The sequence below is a fragment of the Leucopleurus acutus genome (genome assembly GCF_964270905.1).
Source record: "Leucopleurus acutus genome assembly, chromosome: 7".
NCBI lineage: Eukaryota > Metazoa > Chordata > Mammalia > Artiodactyla > Delphinidae > Leucopleurus > Leucopleurus acutus.
This window is the reverse complement of record NC_139150.1, coordinates 53845334-53864801: the sequence shown is the minus strand read 5'-3', so window position 1 is coordinate 53864801 and position 19468 is coordinate 53845334. Positions and strand designations below refer to the sequence as shown.

At 34.6% G+C, this 19468-nt stretch overlaps 1 protein-coding gene across 1 annotated transcript in view; it reads left to right on the top strand.

The window, feature by feature from the left end:
• Positions 1-19468, top strand: part of RFX3 (regulatory factor X3) — a gene marked incomplete at its 5' end in the record, with an annotated part of 157979 nt that overhangs the window by 73082 nt on the left and 65429 nt on the right. The window contains 2 exons of the mRNA XM_082842342.1: positions 8841-8915; positions 17236-17417. Of these exons, the coding sequence (XP_082698468.1) occupies positions 8841-8915; positions 17236-17417 (257 nt within the window). The remainder of the gene's footprint in view (positions 1-8840; positions 8916-17235; positions 17418-19468) is intronic.

The following is a 19468-nucleotide window of genomic DNA, read 5'->3' as shown; positions in this document are numbered from 1 at the left end:
AGCCCTGAGTGCTTATACAGTTGATATCTCAAAATTAGTTTTATTGTCACACATCAGTAATGCCAGTTTCACAAAGTCCTGGTGAGGGTGGAGGGATGTAGGCTTTACAGAATAATCAGTGGAAGCCCGATCCAGCAGTCTTGGTTTCAGTTCACCTAGTTAAACCAAATGTTCTCAGAACACATTCAGTTCATGCAGGTATCTTCTCTATATGTTTTGTCTTATCAATATTTCAAAATAGCTTTAGGTGGTATAAAATTGCCAAAACTTCAGGCTGAAAGCATAATGATTAAAATTTTTTTCTCTAGATGTCATAAAATTATCAGTGAGTAAAAAATATTTCGTGTAGTTAAGCATTTGCAAGACCTAAGCCTTCTTTGCTCTAAATGCTTAGTGTATAAGATTAAGATTTTGTCTTAGCATTTATTCAAGAGGAGATGAAAAGCAAAGCTGGCTAGGTGTGTTTTCTGGGCATTTTTAATTATTTTAAGAGTTAAAAGAACAACCCGTCCTGAATATCTGAGTTAAGCTTCTTTTTAATATTGCTGTGGAGTAATAGATTCATATGTTGATTTCTATATCACTTGAATATACAACTTACACAGCGGTATCATATTCACAGCTTTATCCTCAGTGAGCTGTTTCTATCTGCATTGCAGGGACACGTGGGCCCAAGAGACACCTGTAGATCCTTAGAAGGGATCCAGTTACTAGAAGGGAACTGATTTAACTGCTTCGTGCAGGGCATTCAAAGTTTGAGGGCCACAATCTACAATGAGAAATACCTTTACTTTGTGGCCCAGTACTCATACACATACATATATGCATACATTCATGAGTATACATCTATATATACACACATGACTATTATATACATATATACATTCATAGACAGAGGACTAAAACCAAAGTTCCAGGAAACGATACTTACCTGTACTGTGTGCCAGGACATTTGAGTATTTTCTACTCTATTTGATTTCTTTAATTTTTAAAAAATGCTAGTCAGGATAATTGATTTCATAACCTACTAATGGGTTACACCTTACTTTCTGAAAAGCGCTGCTTTGGACAAATTGAAGAAGAGATCAAACCATTAGCAATACAGATATGAGCCACCAGAATGCAGTGTCCATTCTTTTTTTTTGGTTTTTAGTTGTTGTTGTTTTGCATTGCTAACAAGTGCCCAGATAATTCTAACAAGTGTCTAGGACCACTCTTGGAGAAAAACCTGGGTTGTGATTATATAGACTACATGTAAAGTGAAAGGGTTTGTTTCCTTTGTGTTCCTGGTTGAAGTACTTGCTATAGAAGTCCCCCGCCACCCAACACACACACACCAGGAGGTGGTCATTTCTAACAGGTATAAGGGCGCTGGTCACATGCTCATGTCAGCAGTCACAGATACTTTTTCTGAACAAGCCACCAAGTAGAAATTGTTTCTGTCTTACTTGATCTCAAATGCAAACAAAATATCAAGTCTTACAGTTCAGGAGATAAATTACCCCAAAGGAAATTTCCAGTCTTAAGTGTATTCTCTTCATTGGGTTTCTCTAAAGAATTTACTGTTCTTTCACAAGGAAACAAAAATGCTGTTTCTCTAAGAAAGTGTTACCTGGTGAGGTTAATAGAACAACCTGTATTAACAAGAAAATTCAATCATTATATAACTGTTTTTATGATGAGTAAAATTTAACTATCCATTCAAAAGTTTTTGTTGCTTTGTAACTTGATCACTTTGAAATCATTTTCAAGTAATACTTATTAATCATATGTAAACCCTTTCCTATTGGAAAGTAAATCTTGTTAACAGTAAATCATGTAGCAAATTTTAATTTTACAAGCCACTCCTCAGAAGATAGTTTAATTAAAAACAGTGATATTTCCTCTTGATTTATATTCTTGTTATATTTGTATAAAATGGAAATACTGTTGAACTCAGAGTGATAAACCTTGGATTCCAATCTCATAGTTAACACCTATGTAATCTCAAGAAAGTCCCCCAATCCCAGAGAGCCTCAATTTTCTGATCTGTGAAAAGGAGATAATATTGCTTGCCTTTGCTGTTTCACAAAGTTGTGAAGATCAAATGAGAATTAATGTAAAAAGGCTTTATAAATCATAAAGCATTATAGTATTACTTCTATTTTTAAATCACTTTCTTAAACAGTTCTAGAAAGGAAATAATTTCTACCATGAGACCAATTTTAATTATAGTGGTAGTTGAATATATCAATCTTGACCTTCAGTCTTTAAAAAAGATTAAAAAGCCATTTCAGAGTCAAGAGAATATGCCTTGACCTATAAAGACAATGAATAAGATGATATAATTGTTCTTTTTCCTTCTGTCTTATTGGCATGTAATTGAATGACTGGCTGATGTTTACATTAAGACAAAGTCCTAATTGTCCACATATATCATATTCTATTTGGGCCATTGAATAGATGTGCATAATGTGTATATAAATCACATGTACAGGGAATCCTCTTTTTTGCCCCATGCAACTCATGCAAAAGTTTCAGCACCTCTCACTTTGAGATCAGTCTTCCTCTTCCTTTTTACTGAGGGTGATTGGCATTCCCCAACATTGATGTATCCTGACGTTGGAAATAAGGTTAGCTCTAAAATAATTGTTTCCAAAGTTACTTAAAAATAAATAACTCTTTCTGTTAAAAGTAAATAATGGTGATGATAAAATTAATATCAACAATTTATGAAAGGCTCCGAACCTCTCCACATTTCCCTGCATTTGAAACTGAGGTTTACCTTTTTGACATCATCAACTGCCCCTAAATGAACCCTGGGCTCCAGCCAGTCTTGATTACTTGTACCTGAAGTATCTGTGAGTGGCATCAATTTTACTGAAGATGTTGTAGAGGAAAGAGCTGAGGTTTAGCATCATGCTTTCCAGAGCACAGTCCCTCAAAGCCTCTCTGCACCACCTGTCCCCCCCAGTTTGTCCATTCATTTTACCAATGAGCATTCACCACCAGTGTGCCCAGATCCCCTTCTCCTCAAATCTCTCAACCCTTCAGCAGAGCACTTAAACCTGATACTAACGCTTCTAAACAAGGGGCCATCCTGTGATAAGGATTCTCCTTCCTTAAAAGGCAATGGGGAGCTATAAATACCAATAATAAATAACGATGGGGAATTATAAATAATGGGGAAATGCTTTTTTTTTTCTTTTTACATTGTTCTCTTTAAAAGTATTTGCTGCCTTAAGGAAACAATAAACAAGATGAAAAGACAACCCTCAGAATGGGAGAAAATATTTGCAAACGAAGCAACTGACAAAGGCTTAATGTCCAAAATATACAAGCAGCTCATGCAGCTCAATATCAACAAACAACCCAATCCAAAAATGGGTGGAAGACCTAAATAGACATTTCTCCAAAGAAGACATACAGTTTGCCAACAAACACATGAAAGAATGCTCAACATCATTAATCATTAGAGAAATGCAAATCAAAACCACAATGAGGTATCACCTCACACTGTCAGAATGGCCATCATCAAAAAATCTACAAACAATAAATGCTGAAGAGGGTGTGCAGAAAAGGGAACCCTCTTGCACTGTTGGTGGGAATGTAAATTGATACAGTCATTATGGAGAACAGTATGGAGGTTCCTCAAAAAGCTAAAAGTAGAACTACCATACGACCCAGCAATCCCCCTACTGGGCATATACCCTGAGGAAACCATAATTCAAAAAGAGTCATGTACCACAATGTTCACTGCAGCACTATTTACAGTAGCCAGGACATGGAAGCAACCTAAGTGTCCATAGACAGATGAATGGATAAAGAAGATGTGGGACATGGATGCAATGGAATATTCCTCAGCCATAAAAAGAAATGAAATTGAGTTATTTGTAGTGAGGTGGATGGACCTAGAGTCTGTCATACAAAGTGAAGTAAGTCAGGAGAAAAACAAATACCGTATGTTAACACATATATATGGAATCTAAGAAAAAAAAAATGGTTCTGATGAACCTAGGGGCAGGACAGGAATAAAGACACAGATGTAGAGAATGGACTGGAGGACATGGAGGGGAGGGGGAAGGGGAAGCTGGGACAAAGTTAGAGAATAGCACTGACATATATACACTACCCGATGTAAAACAGATAGCTAGTGGGAAGCAGCCGCATAGCACAGGGAGATCAGCTTGGTGCTTTGCGACCAGCTAGAGGGGTGGGATAGGGAGGATGGGAGGGAGGCTCAAGAGGGAGGGGATATGGGGATATATGTATATGTACAGCTGATTCACTTTGATATGCAGCAGAAACTAACACTGCATTAACTAACTAACTAACATTGCAAAGCAATTATACTCCAATAAAGATGTTTAAATAAATAAATAAATAATGAAAAAAGTATTTGCTGCCTTAGTAAAAGTACAATATTGATCTCTTCTTTGAGCTTGGGAAAGGAGAATATAAACAGAATATTTACTGGACATCCAGACATCATTTGACCCCTCTTCTCTGTTCTCTCAACCTCTTTCCCTAAGGGCTTAGGTGTGACTTTTCTCTGTTGTCCTTTTCAGGACACTGATTCTTGGGTGGATATCTTACAAGCCTCAAGTGACCTTGGGTGCTTAGAGACTCTCCACTGGTTCCTGGATTCCAACAAGGCAGCATTAGCATTTGAGTGACTGGAAAAGAGTTTGCAGCCTGTGTTTTAGGCCACATGTTTATCATAGTGTGTATCTATCCCCCATAAGGTAATAGGTGCCCAGTCCCCTTCAGGTCCTTCTTAGAGAGTTTGCTGTATCTTTTTTTTTTTTTTGCGGTACGCGGGCCTCTCACCGTTGTAGCCTCTCCCGTTGCGGAGCACAGGCTCCCGACGCGCAGGCTCAGCGGCCATGGCTCACGGGCCCAGCCGCTCCGCAGCACGTGGGATCCTCCCGGACCGGGGCATGAACCCGTGTCCCCTGCATTGGCAGGCGGACTCTCAACCACTGCGCCACCAGGGAAGCCCGGTTTGCTGTATCTTTGTAGGAGCTCCACTGAGCTTTATTTTTTTTCCTCCTAGATGTGAAATACAGCTTCTCCCTGTTCCTACTGATTTCTGTCCCTAATTCCTGAGAAATCATGGAAGCGTTTCTTCACTGGTGCAGTCTGCAACAGACATGCATACTTTCTATATTCCAAGCAAATAGGGGTTTCTTCTGCCTTACAGAGCCCAGGTATTTTTTTCCTTGAATCTACCACACAAGAACTAAGGTCTTCCTGTTGCCATGTGGTCATATTTGTATCACATTTGTGACCATGCCACTCTATTTCAGAAGAAAAGATAGTTGTCATAGTCTTTAATGAGCACTCCATTCTTAGTATGGAGGGAAGCCACTTGTGCCCAAATGAGGGAAACCACTTACACCGTTCCCTGGGTTTCTGTCTTTTGAGAATTCAGTGTTTGGTTGGGGGAGCTGAGCCACACCTGTATTTACTTTAATTCTGCAGTTCCTAACTGGTGACACAAGGTCAGACATCGTTTTCTCATGGCAACTAGTATTACCTTCCTCTCTTTCTTCGCCCAAATTAAGCTTCAGTCACAGCAAAACTCATGGGTGTCCCTGCACTCTCTGATGAAAGTCTGTTTTCCTGAATAGTCTTCACTGTGAACTACTCTCAGCAAGTGCTCAAACCTGGTCTGATTTTTCGAATTATGCTCTGTAGTGCCTTGTCATGGGACACACTGCAAAGAGGTCTTTCATCTTTCTGCTAATGTGCAGTCAGAAAGAAACCTGGCCTATGAATGTAGGAAGCTCTCCACATTACCTGAGCTCTGACTCTTCAGACTTGTCAGGCATTCTGTTGGGGTAGCATCTGAGGCTGGTGGTCTCACACTTATAATTCCTATGGCTGGAAGACTTTTCATTGATCTCTATCACTTTTCTGCCCCAGAAGCCTGCCAGTCCTCTAATATTTCAGTGGCATGTCTAAACACAGTGCAAAATCCTCTTCTCCAGTTTCTGAAAGTGTTTCTGCAGTAGCACTGGACCAAGGGTTTCTGTCTTTGGCTGATAACCACCCTCAGAGTAGATTCCCATTCTCATGGGAATCCTGTTTTAGCTGGCGAACGTGGAGGGTTTTAATTCATCCCTAGTATATTGCTAACGATCTTTTTTTAGTCTTCCAGAAAAGACTGATTTTTCTAAGAATTCATGTGCTCATGGTGGCTGGAATGGTTATCAGTTTCTTACCTGCTCTTTCACATAGGGAGTTGTAAGTCTCACCCACTCCAGTAATGACACTTAATGCTCTATAAGCCTTTCCATGCTGAACATCTCATCTCAAATGGAACATCCCACCATTTGATCTCAGAGGAGTTGCCATAGCTTCTTATCTGATTGTGAATCAATAGTTCAGGATCATCATGAACCAGTCTAAACTGCCAAGCACCATGTATCCTAGCATTAGATAATCGTGAAGAAGAAATGTGCACTATTGACGATTCAGTCCTAGGGTGATTATTCAGTAAGAGATACAACTGGGCACTGTACCTTAGTTCAGACAATTGATTTTTCAAACAAAAAGCTAAGGTATACTCATAGTCTAAAGCTTAATTAGTTTAGGGAAGAAATGGAAAATGTTTATTTTCCATACTTATTTTTTAATTGTCAAAAATAACCACAAATCCTTTAGTCATAAAGAAATAAAAATTGCTATTAACAAACAAAGCCAGATGTGGATTTCTCCCTCATTATTGCTCAGCTATTATATTTTTGATAAGTTTTACCTTTCACTTAAACCTATAAAATCACAAGATACAGATCATTTTATTTTTAAGTAGACCGAAATCTAACCTCAAATTTTCCACACTCAAACTTCAAAGAAAATGTAGGCATTTTAGCAAATTTGAATTTTGAGCAAATTCTTCCTAGAAGTGATTTACAGTCACATGAGGATGAGACTTTTCAGCTGTCTTTTTATATATGTTTTTTTGTTTTTTTTGTTTTTGGTTGTTTTTGTTTGTTTAGTTTTTTTTCATGTGGGCCATTTTTAAAGTCTTTATTGAATTTGTTACAATATTTCTTCTGTTGTCTTTTATGTTTTGGTTTTTTGGCCGTGAGGCCTGTGGGATCTTAGCTCCCGGACCAGGTATCGAACCCACATCCCCTGCATTGGAAGGCGAAATCTTAACCACTGGACCGCCAGGGAAGTCCCGATATATGTTTTCTCTCTGAAAACAAGAGCACTTATTGATGCCTTTTTAAGAGATGTAATACTGAGGTCCTTTATAGTTTTAGTTTAACATTTTGGTAAAATGTTTACTCATTACATTTACGTTACTCTTTCCATAATTTTTTTTGGTTTGTACAATATCATTTTCTTCAGTTTATTTTCAAGTATAATGATGAACTACATTAACCTTCCATCTGGTAAAGAGTGTTGCAGAAGCCAATTAACTTAATTTTGTGATTTAAAAAAAATTAATCGTATAATAAATTGTATTATATCATCTTATGAATTATTATATACTTTAAGAGTATTTTTTCTATAATTTCTACCTAACATTCTTTTCTGTATTACATTTTATTAACTCTAGGGAAGAAGAACAAGTAACTTGGGGAAATAACATAAAATTAAAGCTACTAATTCCTAAGAAAATTAAATTTAATGTTGACATAATTGAGACTGAACATTCTGTGTATAAAGTGTTCCACCATAAAGCAGTTGTAAACTTGATGGAAAAAAAAAAGACTTTGCTTTGCTATGGATTTTGCCATCCATCTTTTTTTTTTTTTTGGTAGGGGGAGGCAGTATGTTGAAATTTCAAGGCATCATTAATTTTCATAGCCAATGTAAAGTATGTTATCTGTGTTTGAAAGCATGAAATATTTTTTATAACTGCTTATAGGGATGTTGATTTGATCAGATAGCAAAAATAAAAATAATGATTTCTTTCCTATATAGTGTGATTTTTAATTTAACTGTAGTTAATATTGTTAATAGAATCCAGTAATCAAATACAGGGTGTTTGGAACCTGATCTTACAGTAAGTGCTATAGTGCTAGGAGCTGAGAGATAGTGATCTTTAAATATGAGGTTATCGAGAGTGCATCTCATTTATTATTGGCACCTGCTACTTAATTAAGGTGTTATGATTGCTCATGGTGTGCTGAGATTACATGGAAGAAAACTGTTTCTGTGATTGTCCTTTTTTTTGTTGGCTCTGAATTATCTCCTCTTCTACATTCCATTTCTGCTATCATTTCTAATAGCTCTGCCTCACCACCACATCCTAAACTATGATGTAGGGACCATGATTACATCTAAATGTGTTCATACTAATGACCCTCCACTTCCAAATTTTAATACAGGGTTTAGAGAAGAATGGATAGATTTAGAAGCTTTTGAACATTGATGAAGGTGTCTTTGCACATTTGCATTAAAATACTAATGCATATTAATAAAACACAAATCTGCAGTAGTTTTCTTTTGTGACAGAACGGAACAAATATTAAATACTCTTTGGGTGGGAGACTGTTTAGAAAGAGAGCGGTTACTCTCTCACATGTTGAACTACGAAAGTCAAGAATATTTTAACTAGCACAGTCCTCTGGGGTTCCTGCTTCTCAGGTCTCCCTTGTTATATAATTATGAAATATTCAAAAAGGTTTACTTTTGTGATTGAGCTTATTATTAGTGTGCCTATTTTTATGTTATTCTCTGGGATTGGGGGGAGGAAGGAGGAAATACACATTTAGTGAGAGCTATTCGTTAGCCACCGTTGAAGAAGAAATTGAACTTTAAAGAATCTATCAAAAATTCTCTGGTGAGCCTTTTATTACTATCTTGTCTTGAGCCCTTTTTTTAATGACATCTATTATCAGATTGAAATGGCGATTGAGACGCTGCAAAAGTCTGACGGTCTGTCCACTCACAGAAGCTCTCTTCTCAACAGCCATGTAAGTTGCCTCTTCTTCATGTAAACTAATCTCTTGCTTGTTCTGCATGTGTTGCTTGCTTCTAAATGCTTGTTTTATTTATTTACTTATTTATTTTGCTTCTTAACCTTCCTTTCTCAGCCCCTTATGATCTCTGTATCACTTAATGGCAATTTTGCACAGTGGAATATCTAAAAATAGAGCCCCCAATATACTACTTTACTAGGTTTTTTTACTGTTTTGGTACAGATATATTTCCAAGTTAATAACAAGCTACCAAGTATTGGTAAAAAGTAACTGATGATTTAAATTTTTCTAGTGTGATATTTATTTACTGTGAAGCAAATGTTTATAATCTGCATCTTCAAGTCTGAGACAGAGAAATGGTCGTGTCTGTTTGTATGACCAGTAATATTCTTTAAGTGGAAAAAAGATTGTTAATGCCAAACCCAATGATAAACTGTTCGAAATGATTTATTTACCAGTAAGACTATATAAAATGAGCAGGAAACAGCTACCTAGATGAGCTCAGGTCCTAAGACCTAAAGAAAAATGAATCCGGGCCAAAAGAAGAAGTGAGATTCTAGATAAGCCATAAACTGCCAATAATTCAGATAAAACAGGATTATTGTTACTATTTTTTAAAGCTTTTAACTGTTATCAGATGCAGCATCACTACAACACCGGTGAGTGTAAGAAGAATGATGACAATTTGTGAAACTATAAACATTTTCATCAAATGTACAAATTTTGGGGACTCAATGAAAATGTTGATTAAAAATTATTTTGTTATCATGATTTCTGAATATATGGGAAAAAGTAAATAGACCTGTGATTTAAATCTGTCTAGTTCTGCTGAATTAATGTCAGTAACAGTATAGTAAGAATTAGAGTTTTTCCTCCCAGCTGACAGTGTATTCTTAAATTTGGAGATAAAATTATTATTTTTAATTCTTCCCCATATTTTGTGACTGAAAAGTCCAAAATTGGATCACCCAAGTGAAATAAAATATCATTATTTTTTTCAATAAACCTGAAACATTTAGCCCATAGAAAATGTTTCACTGTGCTTTTTAAATATTTGAATTTTCAAACATTTAAATTTTATATTCCAACATAACACAAAATACTTCCTTATGTTCTTACACATTTATTTTTAGATGAAGTGGTTTGTTTCTTTTTCAAAGGGAAGTATATCATGACAAATAAAAACAAGTTAACCTACTTGGAGAATGACTACAATTTTGATGAAAATTATAGATTCTAAATTATAAAACAATATATACCTTGGCCCTTCTTTTGAAAGTTTAAGGAATATGATTTTTCCCCTTTCTGAAAGTTTGTATGCAGTACATCACTCTTTTATATGTTTCATAGGTATATTCCTGCTGTGCTAGCATGAGTCTGTGGTTGTGTGTAGAGACTGATTTACTCTCTACTTTTAGGATGTATGTTTTGGGGAGGGGGTGAGGACCATCTGGTGTTTTGTTTTGAAAATGGCAAGGGAAAATGTTGTTCATTTTTAGTTGAAAATGTGCAGGGATATAAGAAAAAGAATCCTGAAATTTCCAGTTACCTTTTTTGAACTTTCAGACTTCTATGAAGTTGTGCTTTGATATTCAATTCACATCTCATTGTCATTTGAGATATATACTTCAGTAAAATATGTGATGTGTTTAATTTTAACTTGAATTACCCATCTTAATTAGTATTTTTATGAACAATAATGTGGATATAAGAACATTTTTGTATATTTTTATTTGTTGGTTTTTTGAAACTTTTCAAATATTTTTTTATTGTTATTCTCTTGTAAAATTCATGAAGTAATATTTAATGTTAATGAATGTGTGAATTAAGCTGCATAAACAACAGATACATGTTTGTTACTCTGTGGCTTTGTACTTTTTATTACATAGCATGGCAACTCTTCCATACTGTTTATCACTCCCAGAGGCATTTCAGTATGTACAGAGTGGGCATAAATGTTGCTAATGTAGTGATAATCTTTCTCTAAATATCTTGATTCACTTTTATTACACCTCTGAGGTACAGTTAAGTTTATTTAAAAGCAACACATTTATAGTCAAGTCTCTGGAAATACAAAGGATTCTAAAGATGGTTATAAACAGTGGAGAAGGGATCAGTGTTTTCTGCTGACCGGTCAGGTTTTGTTTCCACCTGAACCCATTAGAAGATCATGCTGTCTTTCTGTCCTTGGAAAATTAGCGATGCTCCTAATTTTTGTTAGATTTATCCAAGCAACTGGCATAAGCTATTACATGCATTCCAGTTGATAATCACCTGCTAAGGGTATTTTAAATTCTGTTAAAACCTAATTGATGATTTTCAGTTGTGTAGAAAAATTTTAGTGGCGAGGGTTTTGTTTTAATTTAAATATGGCTAACAACTTAAATGTTAATAAGCTGTAAGTTATCTTTATCCCTTCCTATATAGCACATAATATAGAATCATTTGAGGTTTGTGGGATTCTTTGAAGTGGACATAAATTCAGCCTTATGATAATAGTTCCCTGACATCAATTTCTACAAAGGATCAATTTCATTAGGCAGAATTTAGGAGAAATTATCAATAATTTGTGTCCCATACTTACTAGTTTCCGAAGAGGGATCTTAGTCATGATTTTTGAGCTGAAAGTCTGTTGTCATTCTATTTTGCAATATGGAATAGATGGATTTTCTATTTTCTCTTTATATATTCGATTATTCACAATAATTTGGAAAATTCTTATTAGGATAAAATCAAATAAATAATCCCCTGTTGGTATAATCCAACTTGATTTCTTTGTTTTTCACCTCTCTTTCTACACATTAGAAAATTTAGTGAGGTATTAAATTTTATATCCCTTTTTCAACATATTCTTAAGAGTATTTTGTACTACTGGTCTATTTTTATCATCATCATGCTCTTATCATCCAGGTCAAAAATGCATGTATAACTTGCCTATTTTATACCCAACATAGTGCCTCATCTGTGACTGAGTAGTTATACTGAGTGCCATGTTCCCTTCTATTAACATTATTAACATAATGGCACTTATTCCAGTAGTAGCATTATATAGGCAGACAGTAAATATTTATTGACAAGTGAAAATTCCAAGACAGTAAAGATTTTATATGTTTTATCCACTGATGCACCCCTGGTGCCTAGAACAGTGCCAGGTACATAGTAGGTGCTCACTAAATATTTGCTAAGTGAATAAATGTAAGAGACAAGTAATAGAAGGGAACAGACCTTATTTTGCCTTCAGTATTCTAAGAACCTTTGCCAATCATGTGTGCATTTTTTGGGGGACTCACACGTGTATTCTTTGTTACCAAGTATGCTTCAATTAGGTGTATGTGTGAGCATTGTTGATAAGACAATGGTCTCCCTGCACACCATTTGAGTGAAAGAATGTATGGCCGAGCTATCATTTCCCCGTGTACAACCTTTAGTTTTTTTTATTTAAATATTTTTATTTCTAAATTTTTTGGCATGTGAAGATGTTATGGGTAAATGATGTGTAGTCTGCCTAAATCAAATTAGAATATCTTAATTTTCTTCATTGTAGACTTAAGTTTACTTTATACTTCTTCTCAGTTGTAAATAATATAAATTGGCATTTAATGGTTATATTGTATCAAATTTGGGATATTTTAGATTATAAATTTAAATACAGAAACATTCTTAAATTAATTGTTCCCAAATTTCACGTAATGTTTTGCAGTTTGTGCATTTTTAAAATTCCATTTAAAGTATATAAAAAGCTTTAGGCATTTATTTTATATACCTTTTACTATCTAGTAAATAATGATTTTTGCTGGTTTTAGCTACTGAAATATATTCAGCTCAAAGCAAAACCTTGTTTTATGCTTACTTTCTCTTGACTTGGCTGTGCTGTAAATATAAGTTATGATGGAAATAAGACCTGTCAAAATGCACATCATCAGTGAACTGAACTTAAAATGAATCCTAATGGATAATAATCCATCTGGGGGAAAATGCCAATGTTACATTTAGATGTTAATTGGAGAATGCAATAATGTATATTTTTTTAATTTGTCAATCAGTATTTCCCTTTGGGACAAATAGGAACTGTTCATCTTCCTTAATCTACCCTGATTAATATAGATTAAATGCAAAGGTTGAAAGATGCAATTATCTTGGTTTCTACCCTTACGTGAATTTACATTAGTTCATTACTAGAATAATCAGGTTTTAAATATAAAGGTTAAAAGTTCCTATGGTATTTCATGGGCTTTTAAAATCATAAATATAAACAAATATTTTATAAGACATCTTATAAAAGAGTAAAAGAAATAGCAATAGTTATTTCTAAATTACTAAATGTTAAGGGTATTGAATTAGTGTCCAAATACATTTTATAAAAGAGGAAATCCAAGGAAACAATATATCTTCCCTGGGGCAGCACGTGGAGTGTATACCTTCAGGTTACACTTAACTGCCAAGTTTCTCTTATAATAAAAATTAATCCTTTCTTATACTATGTTTTAGACTCAAAGATCTGACAGAATTTTATCACCGTGTCAAAACTCGAAGGTTAAATACTGGCATGTAGAATGCAGATTAATCCCCAGCTAAATCTCAAAATCTTATCTGGTAGCTCCTAAACCAGTTTCCACTTACACAGTCAATTTGTGGGAGCACTACTCCTGGGTGTGCAGTTGTTGGCAGGCTTCCTAGTTGGAGCAGTCATGGCTGCAGCAGAGCCACCTCCATCCTTCAGGGCTTTTACCTCCGCTTGACCTCCGGCCCTTCCCAAGTGATCTCCAGGCTTCTGGGAAGGAATAAGAGTTCCTCCTCCTGCAAGTAAAGGGCAGGGAACAAAGTGTAGCTTTGCTACTGTAAAAGTGGTAGTCACTAGAATACCTGCATACCCACTCTTGTGGAATTTTTCAAACCAACTAATGATTTTATATATATATATATATATATATATATATATATACACATATGTATGTAAATATGTATACACATGTGTGTGTACACACACAGACACACAAATACATATTACAGATAAACTCAGATTTTTAAAAACTGAATTAGAAATGAAGAAAAACCTTTAAGAATGTAAAATTATGTAAGAAGAACAATCAGTTTGCAAAAGAGCCAGTCCAGATTCTGTGACTTGCTTAGCCACTTCAGAGGACCATGTGGCCAATCCAATAAAAGCTTCGTTTTCTCCAGGTTATTCACTGGGGGCTTGAGTAATATTATTCAGACTTATGAGTATTTTTTTTTTTTTTGCGGTACGCGGGCCTCTCACTGTTGTGGCCTCTCCCGCTGCGGAGCAGAGGCTCCGGACGCGTAGGCTCGGCGGCCATGGCTCACGGGCCCAGCCGCTCCGCGGCATGTGGGATCTTCCCGGACCGGGGCACGAACCCGTGTCCCCTGTATCGGCAGGTGGACGGACTCTCAACCATTGCGCCACCAGGGAAGCCCTGGATCATGAGATATTAATAAACTCTCATTTTTAGATATTTGTGTTTACTTTTAAGTAATTAAATATTGCAAGGTAAACAGTTAAGGCAGTTTACAGAAATTTTTAAGTTGTATCTGATTAATTAAACAAATTATTTTCATTTGATTTATATCTTATTAAAAGTATTTTGCATCAGATCTGTTTTATTATTTGTATACTTTTGGTTATAAAGTTCACATTATGAAATTGATTATTTTTCCATTTCTGAAAAAAAAAAACCCCTTAAATTAACGTTTCGTATATAGATATATGTTCTGTTCATTAGCAAAGGAAGAAATATTTGATTTTTTATTGATTTTTATTTTTTGTTAAGAAATATACCATTTTGGCTTTGACAATATGCCTTATTATTTGAGGATACATAGACATACATACAAACATATCTGTGACGTTTTTAACTTACTGGCATTGTTCGATGCTTGTGGATGTGGGCACTTCATTAGTTCAGTTGCAAAATATTACTGTTTTTCAAAAAATACTTATAGTTTTTATATGCTTGCCCATTTTATGGTGTTTTTAAAAAATATTCCTTGATCTCAAGGAATTAAATTCCTCATAGAATATTCCTTTCTATATTCTGTATTTCAATATTCTTTATTTCTATATTCTTTATATATTTAGAATACCAATGGAAGGCTCTATCTAGTATATGTACACAAAACAAGAGCCATCATTTGTGTGCAGTATGGTTCACTAGAGCTGCCCTAACACCATTCAAATGAGGAAACAATGCTTTCAGATCCCAGTCATCTTACTGAGGCACGTGGATGAAATATGTGAGGCAGGTTTGCTTTGCCACATTTTATGTGTCGTCTCTGTCAGTTGTTTCATAATCAACAAAGTCTTAAAATTTCAAAAGGAACACTAGAGACATACTGACCCACTGTTGTAGGCAGAATACTAGTCTGAGCCTTTATAACTGGATTTTCCAATCAGTTTACCACCTCTCTTTACACTAAATGAATATGTATATGTGAACTTATTCTATGTGTCATGTAGAGTACTCAGAAATCATGTGTGAATGCCTCTGGAAAACTTGTTTACTGACAGTGAGGTTACAGATGATTCATATGAAAAGAATTTTTTTTGACCTGTAAATTTTTTGGCCATTATAAAAATGAATGTTTATTTTGTGTAATCTTTTAAAAATTTCATAGGGGAGCGTTGTATATGTTCAGAGGCAATAGGTATATTTAAATGTATTCATATGTGTATGTGGTTCATAGAGAACCTAAAGGCTTCCTGACCAGAACATTAATTTTATTTTTATTTTTAAAACTACTCTGCTCTGTCTTATAGGCTTGGTGGCCATATTTTCTAAGCCAACATCAAGTATAGGTTAATGACATGTTTAATTACATAAATATCATGTAGGAATATTTGAAATTAAAATTGTTCTGGAAAATTCAGCTGTCACGGTTAAAGAAAATAATTCTGACAATATTTTTAATGGATTTTCTTATTAAGAGTCTGAAAGTGTAGGTTCTAAGCTTGATCACAAATCTTAAAATATGTAAGCAAAATGGAGAAATGCTTTAGTTTGAGTGTTCTTATTATCACTTTTAGTATGTGACTGTAAATTCCTGGAGGACAGGAGTGAGGTCACATTCATTTTTACATCCATAGGAGCCTAGCACATTGCCTGACTGATAGTTGATGCTCAGTAAAGGAATTCTTTTCCTTCCATAACTTACATTTAACTTGAATTGCATGTAGAATATCACCTTTTTAACACACCTTCTATATATGGCATGGAAATTTGATTGAGACAAGTAATGTGACATATATGCTGCTTTTGTAGAAATAATAACTGGTATGCAAATAATCAGGAAAGTGTGTTGGAAACCAGATCAAGCACTGAGATGGTGTATGTATGGCCTTAAGAAAGTCATTTAAACCTATTTCAGTTCTCCTTTTATAAATAAATAATGAACAGATTGATAATTTGATTTTTCTAATGTTGAAACTCAGTACTATATACATAAATTAGATTTTTCTAAAAATTTCCTGCACATTATGTACTTTACAGATTATTTTTTAAAAATTCAGACGGGACAACATAAAACTTTAAAATGTGAACTATAGATTGAGAAAACATTGCTTTACCAACTACCATTGTAGTATGTCTTCCAAAATTATGAACACACATAGCTTTGAGGTAGAAAAACTCAAATGATTGTAGTAAATTATTCCTTTTCATTACACATATTTTTTTAAACCAGTCTGTAGGGAGTTTCTTTCTTTCTGGGGAAGAAAAGACTGAAATTTTTCCTTACTGCTTGTAGAATTTGTCCCAGTGGATAATACCATTATTGTATTATCTTGTATAAGTAAATTGGATAAATAAATTAGAATTCTATAAAAATGAATAGAACCTTAGTGTAAATAATTATACAAGGCAGCCTGCTGTTCATGTGTTGTAACAAACCAACACTAACGACACATTATGTGCCACGCTGCCAGGCTTGGTAACATGTTTTTTTTCTGTACAATTATAAATTATATTTATAACCAGTTAATGGTATTATTTGAGTTCCTTGAAAAGGTATTTGTCTCCAAAATAGCAGTCAATACAAAGAAAATTAGTATGTCTTTATATGTGCTTGAATGTTTGAAGGAATGGACATGGTCTGAGGTCAATAAATGACGGTCAGCTATTTACACTTCTGAGAGTTTTCAAAGTCAGATTACACAGTCCTCTGAATTACAACAGTTTACCTATTACATGGCTTGAGGAAGATCTTCTGAGTTTTTCTGTGTATTACAGTTGCAGTGTCTTAGAGACATTTTGGTGAATGATTTGGTTTCTCTGTGTTTACCCTGTCTTGTTTATACTAGCTCCAGTGGCTGTTGGACAATTATGAGACAGCAGAAGGAGTGAGCCTTCCCAGAAGCACTCTTTACAACCACTACCTACGACACTGTCAGGAACACAAACTGGACCCAGTCAATGCTGCTTCTTTTGGAAAACTTATAAGGTCAATTTTTATGGGGCTACGAACCAGGAGATTGGGAACCAGGTTAGTACTAAAAATAATATCATAAACTAATCTCTCTTTTTTAAACTATAGCTTTAAACAATATAGTTCAGTATATTGTTTGGGCAAAAGTACTTGATTACAGATAACATATAAAGAAAAACTAAAGAAAGCTCAGTTTATAAAATCCCCCAGGAAAAGGAAAGGTCATTATTCACTGAAAACTGCCATTCCAGTATGATGCATTGTCCTACTAAACATCAACAGAGTAAACAAAGCTTTGAGAAAAACTGATTCTCAAATCACATAGAAATGAGCAGACCAAGCTATTAATGGAAGATTTATATATGATACTTTAAAAATTAGTATATATCACTATCTTCTCTTTTGAAGAATAACTGTACTAAAGATGATGAGTAAAGTGACAAAGTTAAGTGGAAAACTGTGTATCTCTTGACTTGCAAAATTACATTGAAATGTCTTTATAAAAAACTCCTCTATTTGAATAGAGTAAAAATTAAAGCTGTGTTTTTCATTTCATTTCTGGAGACCAATTAAAAATAATTTAGTGAACTTGCAGATCTGAGGCGTTTGAAGCTCTCAGTTAATGACCTGGTCCTTTTTAACTTCTTATTGGCCTTTTTAAAACTCTTGATTGTGAAGCCATGCATCTATGGAAGTAAAAATATAGTATAGTTCCATTGCAGAGAAACTAGTAATGTGAAGAAGACTTACTTTCTCTGTTCCCTTCCTTTGTAAATAGATATGAGTGTTTTTACTAATCAAAATATGCTGAAAATAATACTTAGAACTATAGAGCTTCATTTTTGCCTTTCTATAATTTTTACAAGTTATCATAACAAATATTTTGAATAGCTGAGCAGAATGATATGGATGTTTTTGATTTCCTAAATCTTATAAAATCCATATTTAGAAGTATAAAAATAAAGATCCTATACTGTATATGACAGATGATATACCTTTAATGAGTTATAAGTCACAGCCTCATAGTATTCTAGTAAAGCTTTTTAAATGTTCTTAATAAAATAAACAGCCTCAGTGATTGACTTCACTATAAATTTATACAAAAAAAAAGGAGTGTGGCCATTTTATGATATTTACAAGGTCTATATGTAGTCAAAGTGTGAATATTAAGTGATTGTACAGCTTTCAGATTGCTGGAGGTTCGGTTCTCTCATAAATGTATTTTCTTCTATCTGTACTTGAAAGGATAGTATATTTTAAACTGAAGAATATGATTGTTTATTTGGAGTAAAGGAACTAGCTTCCAGTTCCTTGAAAAAACCTTCTTGTTTCACTAGTATTTTTTTCCCCAGAACCAGGAAAATCATTATTTGGGGACCTAACCTACTATATCCTAGCTGATGGCTCAGTAGTTATGCATACTGTGCCAATATTTTGAATCTCTGGGCTTTATTCAGCATTGTAATAGCTGTATTGTTGTGCCCGTTTTGTTACTGAAAGGGATTTCAATGGATCCTATTTTGAGGCTCCATTCAAACCTTGAAACACATCTTTAAAATAGAAACGGACAAAACTGGGGTTGTTTGGGTTTGTGAATGAGTAGAATCCATACTCTGTGCTCTATAAGTACATATTGCAATATTGCAGCTTTTTCTTTCTGCTGTTCTTTACTTCCCCCTCTCACTATGTAGCAATTGTGTATCCTGTTCCTTTTAAAATTGTATGTAGTCTTGTAATTAGAGATGGAAAACAAAGCCTAGAAGAATAAGGAGAAAAGAAATCCTAGGGAGAAAGTTTGAACAAATGCTGTGTTATGAAGCTAGCAGAGCTCTAATGTAGAAAAACTGACAATGATAGGGGTGAAGTGCCAGAGGTTCTTTCTACCATGGAAACTGTGTTAGCATTCATTCTACTCCTCACCCAGGGAACAGAAAGAAAAGCAGTATAAATCATGAGGCAAACCAACTCAGATTTTTTTTTTTTAAGTAAACCATAAACTGTTATTTATCCATCGATAAGATTATCTGGTGAATTCATTAAAACCAGAACCAAACTTCTGCTCAAGTTTCTGGAGCTAAGTAAAAGATAAGTAATATCACCATGTTTCT